At 37.5% G+C, this 26,973-nt stretch overlaps 1 protein-coding gene across 1 annotated transcript in view; it reads left to right on the forward strand.

Moving 5' to 3' along the window:
• Positions 1–26,973, forward strand: part of LOC139717451 (inactive tyrosine-protein kinase transmembrane receptor ROR1-like) — a 155,950-nt gene that overhangs the window by 61,828 nt on the left and 67,149 nt on the right. Inside the window, exon 2 of the mRNA XM_071628957.1 lies at positions 24,931–25,015. Within this exon, the coding sequence (XP_071485058.1) occupies positions 24,931–25,015 (85 nt within the window). The remainder of the gene's footprint in view (positions 1–24,930; positions 25,016–26,973) is intronic.

Genomic DNA, 26,973 nt, shown 5'->3' on the forward strand with positions numbered 1-26,973 from the left:
TGTAGGGAGGGATCAAGCAAACCCAGACCCTCCCAAGCTACCAGTTAACTTTTACCGATTTAAAGGGAGGGATGTAACATCTCATTACATCCTTACCACCTATACCCGGGGAGGTTCACCTCCCTGCCTATACGGGTACCATGTCTGTAACATTTCTTCGTCATACATTGAAGTCATTACAGTGTCGGAATTTTGCATTTGATCAATCTGTAGCCTACCTAGTACTATAGATTTTGTCCTAGCACAGTTCAAAGTTTAAAATGCTTTTATTCTTCTCTTCTTATAAGTTATGTTCAGACAGTGATCCTTAAGCTCATCATTAAGTATAGGGCACCAAGCATCGCATAGTCTTTTTTGTCATGAAATGACAATTTTGTGAGGAAATTATTTTTTCATTGACAAGTGACAACATCAATTACTTCACGAAATGACAATTTTGTCAACAAAATGACAATTTCATTACAAAATTGTCATTTCGATGATGAAATTGACGTTGTCACTTGTCAACCAAGAAACAATTTCATGACAGAAGAGACCATGCAACACTTGGCACCCCATACTTAACTACTAAGGAGCGCAAATTATCATTTAACACATTCCCTCCGAGATTCTGATACCCCTCCTGATATTGTACCGAAACCACACATTAGGCCCTACTGGTGGCCAGGGTGTTAACTCGTTGGGGACGGGCTGATTTTGCTTTAACACACATTTCCCATAGACACCTGCCCAAGTATATTCGGGACTAGTCTTCAAGGGGTTAAGGAGAGCCAAGGCAGCTCAAGAAGCAGACGACCCTCGTTGCTATGTGCATGTATTCATATTGTAACCACTGCTGCGCCGATCTGCACAGACATCCTGTCTCTTGAGTTCAGCCACATCTTGTATTTGGATAAGATGCTTTGTTTTGGCTGAATATTCACTCAATCTATAATCACTTCCAATTTCAAAACCACACATGTTTTGCTAGCAGCTGATATGAAATAATGTTGATATTCTTCTGACAGTCACTTGAGTCCTTTTGCTGCACTTCAGGTTCAATGTTCAGCTCCTCTAATTCAAAAAAAAAAGAGAAAAAAGTAAAAAGAAGTGAGTCATATATCTGTACTGTTGTTGATTCAAGTAAGTCTATATTAAGATACTCTGATTACACAATATACACATGTATGTGATATGACCTTACATCGATAGTCACTTCATATCATTATCAGAAAAGGAAATTCTTCTTCCCCCCCCCCCCCACTGGTGTTCATAAATACCGATAAATGTTTTTAAAACACTGAATTTACTTATTGTCGCCTGCCAGGCAGAAGGGCTCTTAGGCTCGAGGGCCAAAAAACATTGCCAAAAAAATGATGGTTGCATCATATGAAAGAGCTTTCAAAACTCAATCTACTTATGTCATGAACAAAATTCAAATTATATAGGTGAAATTTCATGATACTGTAGGTCCCTGGAGTACATATGAATTTAGAATAGGCAAGTGACCACTCATTTTACACTAGAGGCAGTTACCTGGGCAAGTAGAATAGTACCCTATGTTCATTGTCACAGGGTTAGACGCCACCTATTGGTCCCTGGCCCGGTGGTCACATGGTCTTTCTCTAAACTCCGATTCAAACTTTTACAAAATGACACTTGTACAGTACAGCCAGCTGCCTGCTGTGAAATCTACAGACTCTTTTGCTTGAAGTACATAATACCACATTCATTCTCATCTCAGCAGGAGAAAAATCCAACAATGTCTGTGGTGGGTTGACACATGTGTATTTAGGTCGTTGCCATGGATATGGAGGTAATGATCTAATACCTCTTTGCTTTTCTATGTCCTCAAATGGCATTTCAGGCTATTTCTAAGTGCATTTTCAATGAGTCATATTTATTTCCTATTTTCGTCCCCATTAGAAATAGTCATCCATTTGATGAGGCTGTTGAAAAGAGTTCATAGTTGCAGCAGGCATTTAATTTGGTCGTTTCATTCTCCGTCACTGTCAGCTCCTTCAGTGAAGACATAAATCAAACTCACTGCCATGGTTGATGTGACAGGAGTCCTTTAGTGCCCAGGCAAAGCTGTCTGTGCTTTTGACAGCAAATATTGACTGTTTGGTGAAAAATCACCATGTTTTCATACAACACTCTTCTTTACACTATTTGGGCTCCTAGGGGGTTTTGCTAGTCTTCGTTTACAGTCGTTTTGAAATGATAGGCTCTTGTTGTCCTGTAACACAACAACTGAGATTCAGTGCAGATGATGTAGTGAATGTTTCAAAGTTGGATACAGAGGGAATTCAATACTCGTATAACACCTCTCAAGGCCATCTTTTATATTTCATGATTTTATTTTGCGGATTTGTGTTTACACCCAAACTTTGGGGTCTGGGAATTCAGACAAGGGTGGCTGTCAAGTGAATCCTTTTGATGTTATTATTCCTCAACACAGTCACTACAGACTCAGAGAAATTTATGGCACAGTATTTTCTCTTTTCAGAAAGAAGATCCATAGACAGAAAATGAAATCCTGGATTTGGAAAGAGAGAGGAAAAAAAAAAGAAACAACCAAGCAGACAGGAAGTTTTGCTCCTGGCTATAAGAGGAAGAAAAAAAGAAAGAATCTGAATACAAGTGTTACAAAGAGATGTGTCTTCAAGTGGGAAATTGCTTTTTCACTGTTTACACTGTGCTTGTAGCTGTGGATCAGTGCCCACAACTAATCTAAATAGAATTGTCAAGCAAGAATGATGTTGTGTGTTCAGGGATAGGCTTGTGCCACTGTGGAGGCGGTGCATTTTGTCTATTCGGATCACATGTAATCAGTCAGAAATGTGAGACTGCTTTTGAAGAAAGAATAATGAGGGGAGACCATCTCTTATCAAGTGATCGAGTCAGTAGGACTGATCTCTGTTGCTTCTATTCTATTCTTCTTCATTTTTTGTGCCATGATTAAAAACTGGGCATCCACCTAAGTTGCAGAGAGTGCAAACTGAGTACATCTGTCTAATAAACGTGAGGTGCCCACGTTGTACAAGCATAGTCTTTTGAGTGGGTACCTCCACTTTTTTTTCGCAGAATGTATAAATATGTCTATATGAAAAATGCCTAATTTTGTAATGATTATTGACAAATGTTATTCTTTGCTATCTATACATGTATCATTCCTTCAAACGCATGTCGAATCTATACTCTTTGTACATTCTGTTGAAAGAAGTGAAAATAAAACCTTTGAATTGAATTGAATTGATTAACACATCGAGAAAGTGCTGAATTATCAAAGAGGCCCTGTGATCCACTTTCTTTTCTTTTCTTACGACCAAATAAAGGGACCTATCTGTCAGACTGCAGCAAGATGTAATTTGGACTGCTTTTTAGGGATTTTTTTGGTGTCCCAAATGAGGATCACACTTCACTGAGTAATCCTTATGTGGGACACCTGAAAAGAGTCATTTCAAAAATTCCAGGGTAATTGGCATTTACACTTTACACGAGTCAAAACCAAATACAGTTGAACCTCTCGTATCCGGACAAGTCGGGACTGGGGCTCATCCGGATAAGGGATTTGGCCGGATACGGGAGACTCAATGCTTTATACATGTACATATACACATGTACTGATGTAGCCCATTGTAGTACCACATGTAGTAATGTGTATACTGTAACCTTTTCATTGTTACATTTGGGGATGTTTGGGGATGTTAAAATGTCTGAAGGTACCCAGTGGTAAGCAATTTGGAAGGAAATTTGATGTAATGTATGTCAATCATGTTGGAAGTAATATGTAATTCATGTGTGTTTGTGTAGGAGTTCTCAAGAAGTTGGGAATCCCCCTTTCCTCCCGTAATTATTTTAAAAAAATCATGGCGAGATTGCGTCCGTATAATAGAGAGATCTGGATAAAGGGAGGCCGGATAAAAGAGGTTCAACTGTAGATGCAAACCAAGAATCACCAAAACATTTCATGACATGGGCAGCTGTGATTTCATGTCATGCCTTCTGGTAAATAACCACCTTTTGATTTTGAAAGTAAAGAATGAATTATATCTTGAAGACAAGAATGTAACAAGGCAAAAATTGATTTACTTGTTAATAGCTAGCTACTTTGGAATGGACCAATGATGCTACCACTACCAGAATGGAGGAAAAATCATTCAGTTTTGATCATTAATTTTTGAAGTGGTACATTAGAAAGTGGACTAAAAGGTGCACTAGGGAAAAAGAGACAGGTTAGGAACTTCTTGATCCCTTCATTCAACCTTACTTCATTTGATCTCACCATTTGAAAGGTATCTTTTATAAGGGGCAAAATCCTGAACAGAGAAAGCTCCGCTAGGAGGAACATATCAGTCAATTTTCAGAACCAGATGGTTTGCTGTGTACAAGGTATGAGTTAGGTATATCTGTGATACCTTTTCTCATTGCAGAATACACCAACTCTGAAATAAAGAATAAGAAAAAGACAGTCATCATTTCCTATCTGTGATTATATTGGTCCAAACTACTGGTAATGCTAGTCCTGCCTAAAAACTATTTTCTTCTACAGAGTCTGAAATGTAATATGTTTGCGTACAATGAGTTGTCGCAACAGGTTAGAGAGAATCTCCGAGACATGTCTCACAACAGAAGGTTAGTGCATTCAGTGTGAATGATTTTCCAGTCTCCACGTCCCCAAGCGGTGACAGGCTGTACGTGTAGGTCATCAGAGGTAGGCATTTTACAAGAAGATGAAAAACTTTTTTGCAACTGTGATAAATATTTGAATGTGTGGTGTTCAGAGAGCTGTACAGTCCTGACTGGCATTCCAAAGTCTCTTCTTCAAACTTGATGTAATTGTTGTTGTTTTTTATAGAAGATTTCAATCAGCTCTTTGCAGACATTCACATGGGATGATCTAAGAGCTGGTTTCATGCCTCAATACTGTAAAACATGATATATTCGCGGCACAAAATTTTTACGAATTGGAGCTGATGGCCTTTTTCGTGGCATGAAATTTTTGCGAATTGCCACTGGCGTTCAATGCATATAGTGTAGACAAGAAATTTCGCATGCATTTTAATTTTGCGAATCTTGGCGCTTGCGAAATTCACGAAATTAAAATGCACGTGATCATTCCTCGTTTTACAGTATCCAAGATGTCTCACAGACAACATACTACATGTACACATCACAATCAAAACACAAAATCCAAACAAGTGTCGTATAGCACTAATTCACAACTCAAGCATATGAATAGAGATCTCTTGACAAAGCTTTGATGTCATCTAGTTATAATGTCTATAACCAGACTAATCGAGCAAAAAAAGACAACCATCACTTGATGAGTTCCTGTCCTATTTTTCTGAATGTCAGACACTTTAAAGTTTGACACTTGTACACAAGAGGTTTGCTGTTTAGTAATTAGATTATTCACCTGTTTTATCTTCACAGATTTTACAAGACAACTGATATCAACAACTTCATAGCAACTCACAAAATTATAGCATCTGATAAACAGAAATGCAGTGTGTTGCATTTTCAGTTTGCATGTGACCTAATTCTGTCACTGTAGTACATGATTGCAAAATTCAAGTCCAAATTGGTGAAATTATGTGGGATGTAAAATACTTCAACATTTTGGATTTAGCAGACTTACCTGTGGTTATAGACCTACTTATATGACCCTTCATGAATCCATGGACCTACTAGGTCCATGATGAATCAAACGAACAAATTTCTACTTCCAGTGCTTCCATTTTTGAAAGTGTATATTTGTGTATCATTGTGCATTATATTGGTGCATTATTGGTCTGTAATACACTTCACACATGCACACACATAACTTTGTGTCACATTTAATGCCCTAGGCAAATGTGAATTTAAAGAATTAAAGCAAACATTGGGTATGGTCCCTCTTACTTTCCATCAATAAAATGTTATGTCATCATAAGCTATATTCCAAAGAGTCATAAAAAACAACCGCTGGAGATTAGATGAAACAATTGATTAATTTCTTTACTGGTAGGCAGTCTTTTCTTAAACATTAAGCTTTTGATTTTATGGTTATTGAAATCGTTCAGCCAAAAAGCGAGTTCTTGTATTAACGCGCGACTGAGGCGCCTCCGTGGGATGCAGGGAAAGTGTTTAAAATTCAAATGCCAACTCTGATGAGATGAAGGCCTGAGTGCTGATGTTGTTGAAATTGGAGCTTGGCAAACAAGTCAGAAGATCTCCCTTACAGTCTCCTCTTAGGTGAGGACGTCTAGAAGTGGGAGGTGTGTGCAAACTTGGAAGGGAATGAAGATTTGTAATGGTAGAGAAGAAAAAACAACAACAACTTTCCCTGCACAGGAAGTACCTTTAGGATGAACCTTTCACAATGCCCATTTGCTCACATGAACAGAGATACATTTGCCTCTTCTTTCTGTTATGTGGCTGATAAATTAGAGGATGGAAAGTGTTAGGTCATCACCTAATTGGAGAATCACATTGATATTGTGCCTGTAATTCTGCGTTTTCATTACTCTGTGGCCATGGTATCGGACTATCTGACAGTCCGATATTCATCATACAGCTCCCCTCTATGGAACAGCCACCTGCTTAACAATAATGACAAAGATGTAAGATTTGAGATCTACCCTTAACCCTTTCTGTGCAAGGGACTTTGAGCAGTGTACTGTAAAACGAGGAATCCTCACGTGCATTTTAATTTCGCGAGAGCCAAGATTCGCCAAATCAAAATGCATGCAAAAGTTCTTGTCTACACTATATGCATTGAATGTTAGAGGCAACTCGCAAATATTTCATGCCACGAAAAAGGCCGTCGGCTCCAATTTGCGAAAATTTCATGCCGCAAAAATATTGTGTTTTACAGTGTACAATGCTATGGGGCTTTTCAAACACAAAGGGTTATGCAGAACTTTTACATTTTAATCAACCTGTCTCAGTGGCCTGGCTACAGTAGTCACTCTACCATTTGCTCTTACCAGTCATTTCAATTTTATACGAAAAAAAAAACTCCATCAGAAATAGGCATTGTTTTTTTGTTTTTATTTGTGAGCATATACTGGAACTTTTCAGTTTCTTTATCAGTTGTCATATAAAATCAGATGGTCTTCTGTACTGTTTTAGGACTAGTACTGTTTGCATTTTGCACATGTATTTTTACTTAGCAAATGGTAAAGATGTCTTGGAAAAACTTGCTAGAATTGTAACACGTACTACTACTTTGTGGAATATACACATATGACATAGATAATTTGGATAATTTGTGCTTTCAGATGATATGCTTGCAACTATTGCACATTGTGGGGATCACAGCACACAGCCAAATGATAAACTGTGTACAATATCAAAGTTTGGTGTTTTCAGATTGTAACCATGAAAGAGTTACTTTTTGCCATAGCACTATAGGAAAGAGGCTCAAACACAAAACTTCTTAATATGTGGGGGAAATATTTAATATCCAGAAAATATGTTAAGACTGATATCAGACACAAGGATGGAGTTTACAGAAAAGTTAATTATTACACAATGTCCATCTATGTGATGACTTACTTTGATTATCAAATGGGGCAGTTTGCAATTCCTAGTATACATGAATTCTCTGTGGTATTTATTGGTCCTAACGTTATTGTCCATTGAACCTTGAATTCATGCAAAATTTAGGTTTTAATTCAGCATTAAGTTCATATCGTTATATACATTTTGTAAGATGTATTTCACAAGCTCTAAAAAAAAAGGCCTCGAGATTTAATGAATGCATATATATCAAAGCATGCATACTAATACGTGGCTGCTGTTTAAAACTGAAAGCATCTTTTGTTGTTCAAGACTGTTACATTTGTGTTAACCAAATTAACTCTAAATGACCTTTCAATTCTGACCATTGTGTTCCAACTATGATAACAGCTGATAATCTATGTAGATTTTAAACCCTGATTTTGTGATTTAATGAATTTCAAACTTTATCTGTGTAAAAAAGTTTTCATTAAAATCACATTTCTTTATAATTGACCCTACTTATCAAGATGATATCAAGGATATTTTTTTTCCTCATGAACATGGAAGAACAGCATGTCTTCGTATTCATTTTTTCTTTAATTCGAGTTTTCACCTATACTTTCCTTTTATTTCACTCTTACTCCTAAAGAATCTTCTCAGTTGGATAAATTTCTAGCCCTCAGTCAGGAAGATGGAGGTCATTACAGGCTTTCAGCTGGCCAGGGGTGGTAGTGGTTTGCATCGATCAGTTATATCAGATTTTATAAGAGTTTTCTGAAAGTTTGCAGGTATTTATTTCAAGTTGGGGCCAGATCTGACCCACTGATATGTCATAGATTGCAGTGACTCATGAAGTGTTAGCTGCCAACAAATAGAATTCAGCCATATTACGCCCGAACCCTGTCAAATATTTTCTGTTCACTTGAGAATATATCTCTGGCAACGTAGCCCCAGCAGTGTACCCAAGATAGCCTCTTTCCAGGCATTCACCGTTAAAGGAGAGTAAGTATCACTATGATAGTGAATTAAGGTATTGCTTCAGTATTTGCCACTGTGATGTCATATTGATAAAAGATATGGCAAACAATGTGTGCTTCAAAAGCTATTCTCTCCTTTACTTGAGACTAATAACTACAATGACTGTTGGCCATTGCTTGATGTGTTACTTGCAACAGATGCACTTCCTGTCGGTACCTACAGCTAAACATACAATGTATTCCTTCATCCCAAGTCTGAATTGTTTCCATGCACAATATAAACATTATGTTTTGGTCATTAAGGTAGCCTAGTGAACCAATGGGTTTCCCATTCAGTGGCCTATACTACCAGAAAGAATAAAGAAGCAGCCATCCGATCGATTCATTGATTTTTTTTTTTTTCTGATAGGTATATTGCTGCAGTCTTGAGAGGAAGCTAGCATCCCTCCTCCCAATGACAAAGGTTTGCTAAGACCGGTTCCCTAATGGTATCGATGAGGGATGAGCACACGATCAGGTTTCCCATCCCTCCTCCCTCTTCCCTCCTCACCTCTCCCTCTCCTCCTCTTCCTCCTCTAGTCTTAGTCTCCAAACCTCTCTTGTAGAATAAAAATGGCAATTGATTGTATCCTGTAAGAATGACTTTCACTATGTCCTGACGGCCTCCACTGTTAGTTTTCTTTCAGGTAAAGTTTGATATTCAGGATGTGAATATCATATATGCACTGTGTTAATCTGACATAATACATAACAAATTCAGTGATATTTGTGCTACTTCTAAAACTTTCAATATTAACCCGTTGAGGACGGTTTGATTTTGCTACAACACGCATTTCCCATATACGCTTGCCCGAGTATACTCAACGGGTTAAGTTGTTTTTACATGGGAAGTATTTCATCAATATATGTTTGAACTCATATCACAATAATCTGATGATGATGATGATGATAAAGACATTTCAATGTGACTTTAATTCTGGATTTTGTTACACATTGAGATATCCCAAAGGATTTGCAGTATAGGTCTGATCCTAAAAATTGAAAATGAGTGATATGTACTAGATGCGAATGAAGGAGCTGTTATCCCCAAAGGAAAACTCCCAGCAAAACAGTCTGAATAAAGGCTATCAAAGTCGTTCCAAAAAGAGGCTATGATTTTATGTCTTCGTGGATTCTTACCCAGAGTTCCTTGGATTGCATACAGTTGTGTGAAAATCTAGACACATCTCTCAAAGAGTAGTGGTCAAATTGTTGAATATTTGTGCAGAGCATGGATCAAGCCATAGCAACTCAGCTGAAAGATTCTAGATATCTTTCCAAATCTCAATTCCTATCGAATATCAAAAATGCAAATTTTACAAGTTGCCAAAAGCAAGCAGGAAAAAATAATGAGAATGTGACTACAAGCTGTACCGTAGCATACAAACTACAGGGAACATACTGGTGTATGGTTGGAAGAAAAAGAGACAAATTTAAAACATAAAGTAAATGCTATACATTTTGACACAATGACATATTTTAGACCAATGAAATTTGGTGATCAGTGTAGACATTTGAACAAATAGTGAATTCAAGTGATGTGTTCATTGTTGTTTTTGTCCAGATGGATATTATAGTGGTTTTACATGCCTGCAAATTTTGTGCCAAATACAAAGTGTATGTCTCACAGATTAACAAGCATATGATACTGGGCAATGGATGTTACAATATGATTGTATAACAGTAGAATGAATCATGCATTATCATTCTGTCTCAAACCATGCAATATTATCAGATAAGTTTCCCCACAGATTATTAATATGTCACAGATTCTCAGATAAGGTGGAGCAGATAGCAATATGTGACAAAAAGTGAGATCTTGTTTTAGGAGGAGTGAGATGTTGTTTGAAGAGCACTGCAACCTGCAGAACATCCTTTCTCTTCAAGCTGGGGGCAGACCCTGAGGGGTGGTAGCCCAGTAAGAGATGGCCTCGTCTCCACCACTGTGATGGAGGAAGGTGGAGTGATGCGGACGATGTATGGAGGATGACTAGTGTCATCCACCGCTCCGTCACTCAGCCTGGGGAGACTGGTAATGCCCCCGGACAGGGAATCTGCATGAATTGAACATTGGAGTAATAAACGAGAGGGGGTTTATTGGGACGCTCGATGTGCCCACACCTCATCTCGTCCGAATTGGCTGCTTGGCAGACCATTGATACCCATTAGCCAAGTGGAGAGGTAATCTAAGTCAAATATTCAGTCTGAAAGGCAGAAAAAAAATCCTTTAAGTGCCTGCATCGTACAATCTATGCTATTTGCCTCAGTGGAATAATAATATTTGTAAGCCACTGGTGTCCTATTGTGTTACTAATTGACTGCATCGTTCATTCCCTGGACAAGTCTTTCCCACTATTCCCTGTACTATTGGCTTCTGGTACATTCCCTCACAATTTGTTATTTGTTTCATTTGCTGTTTATTTTCTGTTGTTGCCATCATCAAGTGAGTGATACATGCAAGGATGATATTACCTAGATCTATTACTAATGGATGTGAAGATTGCAGCATTTATTTGTACATGACTGACAGCTACTCAAGAAAGTGGCGGGTTGAGTGACAAATTTTATTGCCTAACAAAGACACTATCAATATACTTAGAATACAAATGTGTTATGGGGCCAATATTATGATTTTATATCAAGAAGTAAAGGGTCAGCTGATAGTGCAATGTGTGGGAGAAACTCTTTCTCAAACTGACCTTTTTGAAACCAAGATTCATGAGTGAAACATTGTTATATTTTTTCATGCATTGATATGGCCTACATCAAAGCTTAATGTCAGATTTTCAAAAGTTTTCTTCTTTGCTGTAATAGGAGCATTATTTCTTTAGGTGCAGTATTTGTGTTATGAAATTTGCTATATTATACAATTATAACTCAATGCAATTTACCAGCATGAGTTTGGTGTGAATCTTTTGAAAGCCAAGTCAAAGTAAATACCTTAGATTTATTGACTTATAATGAATGAAGAGCATTCTACTAAATTGAATTTGAATGTGATCCATCTATAAACTGAATCTGAGCAATTTAGTTGTAAATTCATTAGTCTTTGATTGAGATCAGGGGTCAACCTGGCAATGCAAACAGTCTAGGATTACTGTAAGTATAATATATTTAAAGAACTTTAATGCAGAGACAAATGACAGTAAATTGAATAATTCATTAACTTCCACATAAAAAGTGCAAGCAACCTTTCTCTTGTCATTTACTCAATAAAACTCTGAATTTTACGTAATACCATATGTGTGTGTATGTGTGTGTGCACACTCATTGGAGAAATGCAGTCTTAGCCACTATAATATGTCCTGGGTTGATTACAGGGTGTTTTGCAGACAGAAGCATATAAATTGACATCCTGGTGAGGAATGTCTTCTCGTCTACTGATGATGGTCGCTTATCCCCTTGATTGGATAGAATGATAAATCTGGTATTGTTGTCACTCTTTGCGAATAAAATACTCCTGAGGCTTGAAGTGAGACTGCTTCTCAATCTCTTCTCTCTCCTAATGTATTATTTTTTCTCTCTCTCCATCTTCCTTTTATCGCTCCTCCTCCTCCTCCCATCACTCTGGCCCATCCAATCCCATCATTATCTATCTGTCTCAGTGAGACTTTGATTTGAGCCATTGCCACGGTCCACTAAACCGTGGCTACATCAGGCAGCAGAATTCAGACCACATCTGTTATCCCCTTGTCCCATATGGAGGGTTCTATCTCAACGCTGTGCTGCACAGTGCATGCCTCTCAGATCTTGAAGAACAGGCACAGACACACACACACACAGATACACACATACACCTACACACATGTATTTTGATCTGGTTGCAATATTAGTTGATTTACCTCCATATGACAATGACAAAGAGCAGACATTCAATCTTGTGCTTTTTGAAATGTTTATTCTAATAATTTTAATAATTGCAGTTTGTTTACAATCATTTTTATGTTGGATTCCCTACTTTATGGATGATGCAGAAACTGTCAGATTTCAGAAAATTACTCAGGACTTGTGTGAAAAGATGGCATAGCATATAAAAAGAAAATATCACCATTATTCACTTTCCTAACAAATTATGAATAGATGCTCTGGAGAGTTAAAACAAAGAGCAGAGTACTTCTGAATCCATATTTTCTTTTTCTCCTGTCTGAATATATAACAAATTTCCTGCTTGAAGGAGGCATAGATTTGACTATCACAAAATTGGCCTGGAGGGAACCCTCAAGCGAGAATTATCTTGAGTTACAGTTAATGGCGGTATCGGGTTGTGAAATAAGGAGGTTATTGTGGTGGATATTGATTGAAAAGTGCTGAGACTGTCCCTTGCAAAGTGTTTTGGCATTAGTTGCAATCTTGTCATTACAATGTAATCCATATTATAGCTTGAGGTTCTGCACCCCTACATTTCAAAAAACAATAAATATCTCAGCATTTTGTTACACCTAGTCAATGTGATTCATTACAGCAACATTTCCAACTCTGATGCTACGTTGTGAACAAAAAGTAAAGAAATCATACTTTTATTAATTTTAATTGTGCACCTATGCCTTTTTACAGAATTAATCAGAATTTTAGAAATTGAATGTTTTTTCAACTGTTATTGACTGAGGATGAAAACATATAACAATTTATTTCATGATAAATATGCTATGAGAAAGTTGTAAATGTATGATTGAAGGAATTTCTTCTTTAGTATTAGGTTCACTAGCCACTGTTGAGCTGTAACGGTTTGAATTTGCTAATCTACATTCTATAGCAATAAGTCTCAGGTAGTAGTCACAAGGCAGAGATGAAGGCAATAATGCAGTAAGTACTGAAAGTAAACTGGAAGATTTAATAAAGAAAAATGTATGTACAAATTATAACCACTGTGTGAAACCATTTAAATTCATAATGGCTAATGGTACCAGGTACTATATTCTATATAGGCATATGATGGATAGGCGGCATACTCATTTAATACACTGATCCAGCTTTTCCATCATCACATAGATTTGAGGTTTTCAGTCAACAGCATGGCTAAAGGCTTGTACAAAATGTATGATACAGGTAATATTTATGTCTGACTAAAGAATACATTTGGTTTTTATGAAGTTATGACCTTATGATTTAATCTTTGCTTTCAATTACATCTATATGTTTATGTTACTATTTGACGGTAGTTATAGATGCAACATTCCATTACGCAAAGACACAATTCTATTGCACACATTAGCTTTCACATAGGAGGCAAGATGAGATGATCCCGTAGTTATAGAATGCCAGTGTATTGTTTAATAGACATTATAATTTTACCAACAGAAAAAAAGGGGTTTGAAGATGCTCCAAAGCCTGAAGTCATTTCGTCATGGTTAATACATCATCCTTACCCCTTTTGTGCTGAAATATTCAACCATGAACGATGGCCTGTGTGAATTATAGATCTGATGCTGAATGAGCACACCCTTGGTAATGCCAGCCCCAGTTAATGCCTTGGAGTGTCCTCCATCTCTCCTACATGAATCAACCTGCATAAGGTGACCTACACATGATTAACCCTTTTAGTGCTGGGCCTGCAATATCCAACATGAGATGAGTGGGCAATTAAGTATGTATGTAAAATGGAGATAGTTTTTCAGCTTCTGTGGACTGCTGCCAAAGATTACTTACAGAGAAATGTACTGTTACTGAACCAGAAATATTTGCAGCATGAAATTTGTTGTGATTGAAGCCAAAAGTCTTGAGCAGCATGAAATTTTCATGAATTATCACTGGCATTCAATGCATATAGTGTAGGCAAGAACTTTTGCATGCAATTTAATTTGTATATCTTGGCTCTTGTGAAATTTGCAAAATGAACATGCACATGAAAATTTCTGGTTTTACAGTAAGTTGATTGACCCTATCTTCTTCCACGGCTGGGAGAGCAGTGAACACATTGAAGGACTCAAAATCTCTCTTTGGATGTTTGTTGCCATTTTTAGGAGTAAGTTATGTTAGCTGGTATGAATCCCATGTGTTCAAGTGTGAAACAATCCAGCACTGAAGCCAGACATGTTTGCTGCCAAATGCCTGCTTAAAACCAAACCACACATTGTGAAGATTTAGGCATGAATAGGGCAAGAGTTTTACGATGGTCAGTTTGAAAGCAGATGCTTTTTGTCTTAATTAGCCAGTTTTTCATGTATTGTATACACACAATTGTGAGATGAGACTCTTCTGTGATTTAAACAGTGATTTCCAGGTCTTTCTAGGCCTAGGCTTACAGACAGCTTACTGTGCGTGGTGACTTGAAAACAGAATAAGAACCTTTTAACGGGAGTTAGCTGGTGAATTTATCAGGTCTCCTAAGTTATCTCTAAAAGGGGACACCCATTTGTAGTAACCTTCACTTTCAGTTGCTTGTAAAGGAGGGCTTTTAGCAACATTTCGGCAGTAGTTGTTTTTCTCATCGTGTTGATGATGTCTTTGCTGTGGCTACAAAGAATACAATCTGCTATGGTGGCATGCATCATGCAGCCTGAAGTTAGAAAGGTCAATGTTCTCGTGTGTTGCTGGAAATTTGTCACTTAGCTTCAAAAATCAATTTTTGTCTTTCAACATCATGAAATGTAGATTCATCTTTTAAAATGCCTTTTGTATTGACAAGTACACTAATGTACTATTTAATTCTTAAACTCTCCTGCAATGAAAACATTTTATTGAATCATTGTAAATAGTGAATGCCAAAAATGATAATTGTCTGAATATTTGATATTCAGTTGGAATTCCCATAGATATTGAAAAAGGTTAATTTTAAAGTGCAAACATACTAAACGTGGGACATGGAATTGAATAGACCCAATCCAATGTGTGTGACCAGATTCTGTAATAACCCTGATGATAGATCCTAACATAATCTTACTGATGGATTAGTTCCTTTCTGGCTGATTATTATTCAGTGTACATCTTGAATAACAACAAAATTGAATAGGAGATTGTACCTTGGAGAGATATAGAACTCTGTGCATGACAATTTCTTCTATGGATGTACCATTTTTTCCTCGAATTCTCACCCATAATGATGCTTGGTCAACTCCTTTTCGTTCCTTAGCGAATTAAACTGAAAGGTCAAAATGTTATTCCATTGAATGTGAAAGTGTTGTTTACCTCCAGAATGTTTACCACAACTCCTTCACACATGTACCCCCTAATGCAATGAGAGGGGCTTTATCATACCCCTGTTTCTTTAATACTCCAAAGGGCTTTTTACACTTGTAAATTTTTGCTTAGCCCCGGACCAACGGTGGGGCTAAGGGGGGGCCTTAGCCCCACCGTTGGTACGGGACTATCCTTAGCCCACTTTCTGTTTACACTCGTTTTTGCCAAAGTGGGCTAGCCCCACCGATAGTACGGTACTATCTGGCCCTGCAAAATAGCAGGGGTTAGCACTGCAATTGCGGTGCCAAGCAAGTGAGTGTAAACAGAACGAAAAAATAATCCTGGGCTAAGCGACGGAGACGAAGTCCGACCCTCACTGACCAATCAGAAACGAGGTAATCAAGTGCTGCCGGTGCGTGCGTGTACGTGTACAGTACACAGCGTAATTATGAATATTCATGTGGTTTGGAAAGTCCGGGGCTAAGAAATACGAGTGTAAAAAGGTCAGTTTTCTCCTTAGCCCCGGACAAGAGATAGTACGGGACTAATTGGCGAGTGTAAAAAGCTGAAAAAATTGGTACGGGACTAACGATAGTCCTGGGTCAGAGAAAGTCCGGGGTTAAGAAACACAAGTGTAAAAAGCCCTCAAGAGGAACCAGAAGGAATTCCGTGCTTATTCATGGAGCAAATTGTAATCTGTGTAATGGGGAATTAAGACTTGGTGGCATGTCGGTTAAAGACCAAAGGGTTTTCAAACCCGTGCCTATTGTGAAAAGTAACAGTGGTCTGTAGGACTGGTGATAAAGTACAAATCAGACTTACCTTATGTAGCCTACTCAGGTCAGGAGGTGGCTTCGTTTACACCGGTTTCATCTCATCAGCATTTTACTCTGTCAACATTTCATTCTCATACTTCCCAGCAGTAAAATCACATCCAATAGATATGTGTTAGATTGTACAAGAGCAGTGTGGATGATGTCTTCTTCTTCTTCTTCTTCTTCTTCTTCTTCTTCTTCTTCTTCTTCTTCTCCTTCTTCTCCTTCTTCTCCTTCTTCTCCTTCTTCTCCTTCTTCTTCTTCTTCTTCTTCTTCTTCTTCTTCTTCTCCTTCTTCTCCTTCTTCTCCTTCTTCTCCTTCTTCTTCTTCTTCTTCATCTTCTTCATCTTCTTCTTCTCCTTCTCCTTCTTCTCCTTCTCTGATTTGCATTTAACACCTCGACTTTACCCCATGGAAATTGTGAACCACACGTGGTGTATTAAAATGCAAAAAAAAAAAAAAAAATGAAAATGTCGAGGGCGAATGTACCCCCTCTTTTAAAATAATTTGTATGTAAACACTGTATTCACTGTGTGAATAATGTGCAAGAGTGATGTAAATAAAGTACCATTTTGAAAAGTCAAAAAAAAAGTCTTCATCTTCTTCTTCTTCTTCTTCTTCTCCTTCTTCTTCTTCTCCTTCTTCTCCTTCTTCTCCTTCTTCTCCTTCTTCTCCTTCTTCTTCTTCTTCTTCTTCTTCTTCTTCTTCTTCATCTTCTTCATCTTCTTCTCCTTCTTCTTCTTCTTCTTCTTCTTCTCCTTCTTCTCCTTCTTCTCCTTCTTCTTCTTCTTCTTCTTCATCATCTTCTTCTTCTTCTTCTTCTTCTCCTTCTCCCACTTCTTTGTCTTTTCCTCTTCTCCTCCTTCTGTTTGTTCATTTTTTCTTCTTCCTCTTCGTCTTCTTTCTCTTCCTTGTCTTCTTCTCCTAATTCTAAGACCAAAAAGTCTGAGAGACCTGAAAATGCTTTCTCTCCACATTTCTTTTCCACACCAAAACTCAATTATGTTCCTAGTTATCAGTTAAAGCTGCCTTTATGAATTCATTCGTGAAAATGTTTTCTGGCTTTCAAATCAACTAAAGGGGCAGGATGGGAAATCATAATGATTGACTGAGATAGGAGTGCCAACATATAGCACTTAGATATGATATCAGAGTTTGATTACAGCATCTTAACACTAGAGATGGTGTCATCACTGTTAGCAGTCATAGTGATATAGCGATAGGAAAGGGACACCAGTGTTAACACACCAGCTTGTGATCTTCTTACCAAGCTAAAGTATCTCTTTCTTCTTTTTTTTTAAAGCATTGCTGCCAAGCTTTTTATGAAGCTTAATGCTCACAAATGCCCCATTTTATGGGCTTTCATTGTTGGTGAGCACCAGGCCATGCCAAGATCTGAATGGACACTGCTATTGTAGGATGGGCATGTCATGCAAAGACGTTTCTGTACATCAAATTGAAGCTTGATTACTTCCTTTAAATCAGTGAGCTTAAAGCCTAGCATACATTCAACAGAAATCTATAAAATTGCTCTCAATGAATGAGACAAGAAAAAAAAAGTGTTTGTATGTGTGTGATGTATTTGCATTAGTGTCTGCTTTTTTGAAGAGAAAAAAAAATTGTTACAGGCCACTTGATGTGAAGACATTTCACCACTCTGTCATGTGATTCAGAGTTTGTGCACAATAGTAATCTTCATGACAAGTCTTCTAATCGTTTGTTTGTTCATTTTTGTTTTATGTTATTTTTGGAAGCAGGGTAGTCAGATTGTGTCTTTCTTTTCGCAATTTTAAGTTAGAAACCATAAAGGATAGTCTTTACCTGTTTTGAATTATCTCTACCTAGCACTGTTGGTATTGTGCTAATATTTTTCCCTCCCGAAAAGTGCTTGAGGATGTCACATAACAGTTAATTAGGAATTGTATGGTGCATTTTGTACGTCAGAGTTTGTATTTATTTCTTGAGTGCAGTTCAGAAGTTGAGTGCAGATTAGAACAAGTATTTCTGTTGTAAAGGACAGAGAAATACTAGATGTGAACTGCACTTGAACTCATCATTGAGACAAGTAATTATAGATATTACGCAGGATCCAATAATTGCCACTGATGATGTTATTCTTTGAAAATGGGGAATCACAAATCAAAACAGAGCATTTAGAAAAAGCATGCTGCTAACAGAATAAACACAATCAGACCCTTTCATGCATCAGTTTTGACTCTCATTTGCATGACCAAGAGAATGACATATAGACCTGAAGTTATCTTGAGATATGTCTGTCTGGTCAAGTTCTATAATACACACAAACTTTAGGCACATTTGGACAAACAGTTCCTGAGATACAAAACAAGGGGATGTGCGTACTGGCTGTATGCAGGATGCGATTGACTCTTGAAATTAAGTTTAATGCCTTCCAAACTTTATTCAAAAATTACTCATGGTTACCAAGATGTGATCAATATACCTTTACTTCATCAAAAAAAAAGAGTGGCATGTAGATTACATTGTGCATGATTAAATGCAATGAAAAGCTTAACAATAATGTTAATTGCCATTATGAAAAATGATCAGGGAAATCTTAATGTCAGATGGTCATGTCATTTAGTACTTACTACTTACAAAGTAGTAAGTACTGATGATGTTGATGTTTAAGGACAAGGACCTTCATAAACATAAGGATTGAGAGAATGTAGCAATATTAGTAGAACCAAGGAGGTACTAGGCTTTGCCTAGTACCTCCTTGGTAGAACACATCATTGAAAGTTTGAGGAAAATCAGACAATCCGTTCAAAAATTATGAATTTTTGAAGTTTTTGTGCAGTCACTGCTGGATGAGAAGACTACTGCAGCGTATGATGTCACATGAGTACAACAATATAAGGAAAATATAAAGAGAATTTCACAAAATTTCATCTTTTGAAAAAAGTACACATTCCCTTGACTCGTTACTGACATATGTTATGGGTAATATTATTCCCCCTGCCTTTAGAAAGAGGCAAGTCAAGTGCTCTTTTATTATGCGAAAAAAATGAAAATATGTTGAATTTTCTTTATACTGTTGTACGCATATGACATCACAAGCTGTAGTAGTCTCCTCATCCAGCAGTTCCAACACAAAAATTTGAAAAATTAATAACTTTTGCATCGATTTTCTAATTTTCCTCAAACTTTCACTGATGTGTTCTACTAATATTGCTGCATTCTCTCAATCCTTTGTTTATGAAGGTGAACTTGTCCTTTAAGACTGCTGATTTTAAAATTCCAGTTGTTAGTTTTACCAAATTTCTTGGAGATATCCTAGGTGCAATCAATAGTATACTGTAAAAGTGGAAATTTTCGTGGTGTTGAAATTTTTGCGCTTTTCGCGCAACTAGAAACTAGCACAAAAATAAAAGCACGCGAATATTTTTGCGTGCTATATGTTCCAGTAGTTATGGTCTTCATTCCGCGTAATTCAAAACACGCAAAACTCTTCTTACCCTGCCGAGCGCGAAAAATTAGTCACGCGAAAGTATTCACTTTTACAGTAGACCATTTTTTAGTCACACAGGTCCTTTATTCAAAGAAGAAAACTTATTGACTATTTTTGATATGAACATATTCTTACTCATTGTTTTCATGTACACATATATGAACAACATTTTGCCAAAGTTTCTTGATATTTCCTTCATCCAAAATGAGAACAATTACAATACTACACAGATGGACAGATTGTATATCCCCAATTTTAAATACTGCATTTCAAGATTCACTTTCAAATATACGGGACCTGTTTTATGGAATGATTTACCAAATGTAATAAAGTTGTCTAATAGAATTTCAATATTCAAAAGAAGTTACAAATTCTTTCTTGTTCAAAAAGATATACCATAAATTTCAAGTTTTATTCAGTGTATAAGCACCTCACTTTGATGGCTCTTGCCTTCTTATAGGCCTATGTATTTTGTTCTTTCTGTAGTATAGTTTTCTAGTGTTTTGTATTGCATTAATGTAACTATTTTAGCTGTAATACTAGGGATCAGCCATAGAAAGACCAACGGTCTATGTTGATCCCCCCACAAACTGAAATAAGTGTTTTCATGTTGTGTTTGTCTATTGTGAAGTTCTTTTAAGTTGAATATTTTTCCTGTATTGTTCCAATGTTCAATGTATCATTCCTGAATTCTTTGTAAATGCTTTTATCAGGATGTGGAAATAAATGAAATGAAAATGATTTTTTTTTTAACGTGTAGATAATTCACTTCAGAAATTGGACAGAAAGATAAAAGGATAGAGAAACTAAAATTTTTACAATTATAGTAGTTGATATGCCACTACAAGTACAGGGTATCACATTATAAGAAATCATTGGACAGCCAAAACAGTAAATGGTTTTTTGCATTTGTTTTTTTGTTGAGCTTGAAGTCAGTGGAAAGTGCACAAAGGTATACTTTTGTTTTGAAACTTTGGTTTCTTTATATAGTGTCAATGATTTGAGCCATGTTGTTTTCGTAGGGGACTTTCTGAAAAAAAAAAAAAAAGATAGCTGGTCAGAGTTCAACATAGTCAAGAAATTCTTGTCGATGCTGTGCAAGTATATTTCTTCTACCATAAAAACATGCAGTGTTTTGTTCATGCCATTAAAGGATTTTTGCTATTACTTCAAATATAAGCCTTTTACAGACCATAAATCTAATCTTTTTATGGCCTCTCACCGCCAGTCAAAGGCTAGGAACTATATCATGATGTCATGCCGGGAGTGTTAAACTCTAGTTTATTTTTCCCTTTTGACTTTATGGCCATTTTTCGCACCAGAAGTGGTGGTCATGATATAGTTGTTACCCGGCGGCCGGCGTGTAAACTCCACAGTGTATTTTCATTCGAGCCATGACTAGTAATAAATGTCAGGACCTTTAAACACTTGCTTGGGCAGCGAAGGGTGTGCCAAGTACACCACAGATTGTCATTTATGGGTCTAAGGAGACCGGGGTGCCATAAAACTGAGGCTACTGAACAGCAGCGGAAAAAAAATGCCGACTAGTTGAGCTAGATAAGATTTACCGAGTTTGTGTATCAGCATGTACATGTACTGTAGATGTATTGGAGACAAATGTTAATGTGATTTCCACAGTTTCAGTAGTGATAGTTTTTCAGTAATTTTATGAAATCAAATCATAGTTTAATATTTCATAAAATGCGAAATTCGTGAAGTGCAGTCCCTTATATATGATGGATGCATTGAATCCTTTGTTCGTTCATAAAAGAACATACTGAAGAGATACCTAGATAGCATTGGTATTTTGATATTATATTTTGGATCAAAAATTCATCCTCTGGTGATTGGTTGAAAGAGCTTCACGTGATTATACACATGTAGGTATTTTCAGCTATGTCAGATAGTTGACACTCCATAAAGTACTGTCACTTCTATGGCGACATTTTGCAAATAGTATACTATTTGCAAAATGATGTCACAAAGCAATTCTGAAATTGTGCGCAGCTTTGCCCTGTCACTCTGTGAAATGTAACAATTTCTAGCAAAACAATTGTGACGCCACAAAGCAATTTTGACAATGCACACTGCTAGTACCGTCACTCTGTGAAATGTATCAATTTCTAACAAGACAATTGTGATGTCATAAAAGCAATTCTGACATTGCGCATTGCTTCGCACCGTAACACCGCGCGTCGCGCTTGTAAATGTAACATTTTTAACAAACATCACAAAGCAGGTCCGACATCGTGCGCAGCGACATGCTTCTTAATGTAGGATCAATGTAGGATCCCTTCACAACATCGCATCCATCATACGACTTTTCGCTTTGCATTCCCCCCCCCCCCCCCCATTTCCCCTTCTTTTGTTTAAATTTTTGATCCAAAGTATAAAACAAATATGCTTTGCCTAATTTCGAGTTTCTTGTTAAAACTACAGGCCTCGGTGCCTCTAAAAGAATTATTCACTTTGGGGCTGCACCCCTCAGTGAATAGTTCTTTTGGAGTCACCTCTGCCCATTGTTTTAACAAGAAACTCTCAAGGCAAATAATATTTGTATAGTATCCATGTTCTGACTGATTATTCATTACCTTGAAAATTTTTCACGTTACCTTGACAATTATTCGCATTTGCTCTTACTCACTTTTTCTTTTTCAAAAAAAAAGTAGTAGATGTATTTGGTAAAAAGTAATATTGTCTTTTGATACCACAATGATAAAGTAAATACACACACACACAATATGAATATTTATATTTATAATGTTACATTGATGGATCGTAAATAAAGGTCAATGCACTATTTAGCACATAGTATGTAACTGCACTGGAAGAGGGGCTTTTGTTGTCCAAAATCACAGTGTCTTGTGTAGAGTGTTTCATCTGTTTTCCTAATAGGAGTTGATTCCTTCCCCATGTGTTGGCAATATGACTCTGTTTAGTCCCTCTCACTACAGGTAGAGTAACTGCGTCAGTAAGCGGCCGTGCAGCCGTTCGCGGCAGGTACAACATACACGGTAATATACAGCTAAACACAGCATCGCACTGTCACATGCACACTACACATATACTAACACACTAGCAATCAACAAAAACCAACCGATAAAATGGGCACGATCTCTGACGAAAGTGAAATTTTCTCACCTAAATGACAACATATCGCATCCAAAATGAAATTTTTGGTACTTCTTAACATAACAGTTAAGAAACAATGGTCCAAGAAACTGGACTTTTTGTCGTTTTCTCGATGTTCATGGATTTTGAAAACATATCCTCACGTAAAATAGAACTTTCGCGAGCCGATGTGGGCCGCCATTTTTTTCGGAAAGTGGATGTTACCATCGAAAAAAAATGAGAAAAACACGAGAAAGACATCAACAACACCGCCAGAATTGCGATCTTGTTTGCGGCCAATGCATGTGCGCACGCTATTTTCACGTGCTTTCGCAATGGGAATTGGCGCTTACGCAATGTTCGCGAGACATGTGAAGGCGTTCAGCTAAGGATCGCGGAGCACGCGCGTATTGCATAGGGATTGTACATCGTGCCGCAAGCAGAAATACTACGTCGCATATCGCCCTTATCGGCGAAAATTGTGCCGGGTTTTGCCCTGGTAAATCATGAAAACTGCGTTGGTCAATGGTAAATTTCTTTCATGAAAACAATTGCGTTAATGAATAATCTTGTCTATGATATATGAAATGGTTGAAAATAATTTGCCTGATTTGTTCACAAGTTGGAAAAACCCTCAACAATGCTTAAACTGCCGCAAACGGGATATTTTACTCTATGTGGTCAAATTAATATCAAAGTAGGAATAGAATCTTTTCATTCCTGGGAGTTGGATGAGAGTGAAAAGCCCTGCTATTGTCCCAAAGTAAAACCACAAGTTGTAACCACCGTTGGCCGGTCATGACTTTAGTCCGCTGGCTGCAAATGTGGCCGAATGATACCGGGTGGGAATGAATCGTCACGTCCGCCCAATTCACCTGAATGGATCCTCCGTGGAATCACATCCGAGTTGCCAATTTACTGCTCTGACAGTCCTAGAGAACAATAAGTGCCTGCCATTATACCCCCAAATTACATCTGCTATGGTTATCATTTCGTGCTGATTTAAAGTTTAAGGGGGGTAAAGCCACATTGCTGTCACAACCAATCTCACCCAAAATCCAATCAAAAAAACTTCATGCCTGGGTGCCGACATGGATTAATATCCGTACAGTTTATTTTCTCCACCCTTTTGCAACCTTGATTGCGCAGTGTTCAGTCAGTGCACTTCATCTCAACTCAGGCAAAAAATAGACTTGAGGAAAAAGGCAAATTAGAGTGAGATCCATTTCATCCTAAATTCCAGGGCTGCTTATTCACTGCCAAGAGCTATTAGGCAACCTGAGTACAGTAACCTCAAAATGTGCCAGAAATGTGTTGGAATGGAAAAACAGAAAAAGAAAAAAGAGATCCATTATGAGCAAAGTGATGAAACTCTTACAATTTTGGTGTATCATTGTGTAGACAGGATCATGGGGGGATGAAAAGATATGCTATCATTTTTCAGAGTGATATGCTTCAATCAACAGCAAAATTTGACTGAAGTCATGAGCGTAGTGATGATGATATTCATAATAATGCTAATGGTAAAATTGCTCAAAGCAGTTTAAAAGAAAAAAAAAACAGTTATGTGATAATTAAAAAACATAGATGAAAATTGAGCAAAGTAAATGGGGTTCCATTTGGCCTGGAACACCATTTTCTTTGCTCAGTTTTCATCTGTATTATAGGCCTATCTCTCTCATCAGGTTCTCTCTATTTGCATTGATTGAAAAACATGTAAAAGTATTATGCAATACAAGTTTGACACCTTTGGCATACATTATCAAACTGTTGAGCATTACCACTTCGATCACGACATCTCAATAATGACCTTTCATGATGATATTTAATACTTCATTCCACTATGCAATTGTTTTTGTACTGTATCACAACATTAAGGAACTATTCCGTGCGTCATCAAAGTTGTTTATTTTGTGTTCTCCTTCCTCTGCAGTATCCTCCACTCCGTCCCTGCGCTCAACATCCAGACCAGCCTCACCGCCTGTTACCGGGGAAACCTCAGAACTCCAAAGATTAGGGTGAGCCTCTAGAAAGTCGATACGTTTGCTCTCCCGCGTAGTTTTATGGAAATTGTTGGCATGGATGATGACGTCATGTGATTTTTATCTCTCATTTCTGCAGAGGAATATCAAATAGTTGTCTTAAATTCTGTAATTGTATCCTGTTCTTATTGTTGAAAGATTTTCAAGTGTGATATTGAATAATAAGCAATATACAGTGTAATGAAATGAATAAAAGTGGATGAGATATAATACATCACTTAGAATTGAAGACTTTTCTGTCTTTCTGAGATTTTTGTATGAATGAACATTAAAGAGACCTCTGTGCAATTTTAAAGGTGTGTGCCTGCGACAGAATTTCTTTCCTCAAAGAATCCCCGACTCTTGTCACAGTCAACATTGAAGGCAGCAGCCTCACGTTTCACACCAAAACCTCAATACTCAGACCAATTAGAAACCAATTAAAGCAATGGCTCTAGTTTCCTGGAGTGTCTTTATAATGTTGTGGAAGCTATCACCCAGCCAGAAATCAGGTGTGACATGTGTACAGTTTCACACTGGTATCTAGTTTTCTTTCATTTTGTGTCATCAAGACATTCCAGCAAACACATCTCTCTCTCTTTATACACTGTCCCTCACGTGGGTGTCTGTAGTGGCCTTTTAAAGTTCACATAGTTTAGTACGTCCCGGGTGAAATAGGGGGTAAAAAGAAAAGTGCAGCCGTTAACTCCTGACAAAGCTGTAATTATACCGTCATGTTTGGTAGAAAGAAAAAAGAAACAATTTTTTGACGATGAACGTTTCATAGCCATGTGATAATTGAATGTGTGCAATAAATGTATGGCTTGAATGGGAAACTCTTTACTGGCTCATCAATTTGAGAGTTTGGACCTCTGCCTGGTCTGTAAATTTGGCAAAAATATATAATGATAAGTTTGCCATTATGTCTACAAGAAGAAAGATATTGCACTAGTTTTAAGAGCCTACAGCTGGATATCATGCCATGTGCTCACTGGACAATGTTAGAGCATTCAAACAGACCTGTGCACTGATTCAGTAAGTCTGGAATTTATTCAGAATGTACACTGTATTATCATTTGATGAATTGTGTGTATGTGATATCTGTCTGTATGTGTGTTTGTTTGTTTGTTTTTTGTTTTAGTCTTGTTTTGTGTTGCTTTGTTGTTGTTGTTGTTGTTGTTCAGGGGGTTGCAGAAGACAAAAAGAAAACCATTTCATCAATGCTTAGGAGCTCAAGGCAGGATGCACTTTTATACACTACCCATGTCTCTCTGCCGAGATGACATTGGGTGGGAAGACCTATCGATGAAAGATCTTAACCCGTTGAGGACAGACTGATTTTGCTACAACACGCATTTCCCATAGACACCTGCCCGAGTTTACGCGGTACTCGTCCTCAACGGGTTAACAAAGCTCTGTAGAGCAGGCGAGGAATACTACATTATATGGGAGATGGTGTACATTACTGAGATGGATTACTACATACCTAGTGATCAGGACATTGATCTTTTCTCACGGTTGATGGTCCCATGTGTAGTAGAGTTACTGATTGTTCTTTTCTTCTTTGCCATAATTGAGAGGGAGTGAAATGAGAGGGATTGCTATTGGTTTGCCAGAGATTCCTAACGAATGGATCCAAGTCAAAAGTGTCACCCATCCAGATCTCTCCACAAATCTGCGGGGGTGACACTCTCACCTGACAGCCTGCCCTCACTTGCCCCAGAGACATGTATCATTTTTCTGCAGACAGCATTGCAAATGAGTCAAGGGCCAGTGGTGTCAAGGACAGCGTAGAAGAGAACAAACACCAGTCTGAAAGCGATAAAAATCAACCAAGAGTTTTAGATTTCCACTCTGGTGGAGGCAATTATGGGTCATCTACTTAGATCCATTGCCAAGACAAATGACTCATTTTGATTGTCAGAAGCAGCTCTTTTTATGATAAATATCTGCTT

Source organism: Diadema antillarum, unplaced genomic scaffold (assembly GCF_040938485.1).
Source record: "Diadema antillarum isolate AM-2024a unplaced genomic scaffold, OU_Dant_1.0 scf00000075, whole genome shotgun sequence".
NCBI lineage: Eukaryota > Metazoa > Echinodermata > Echinoidea > Diadematoida > Diadematidae > Diadema > Diadema antillarum.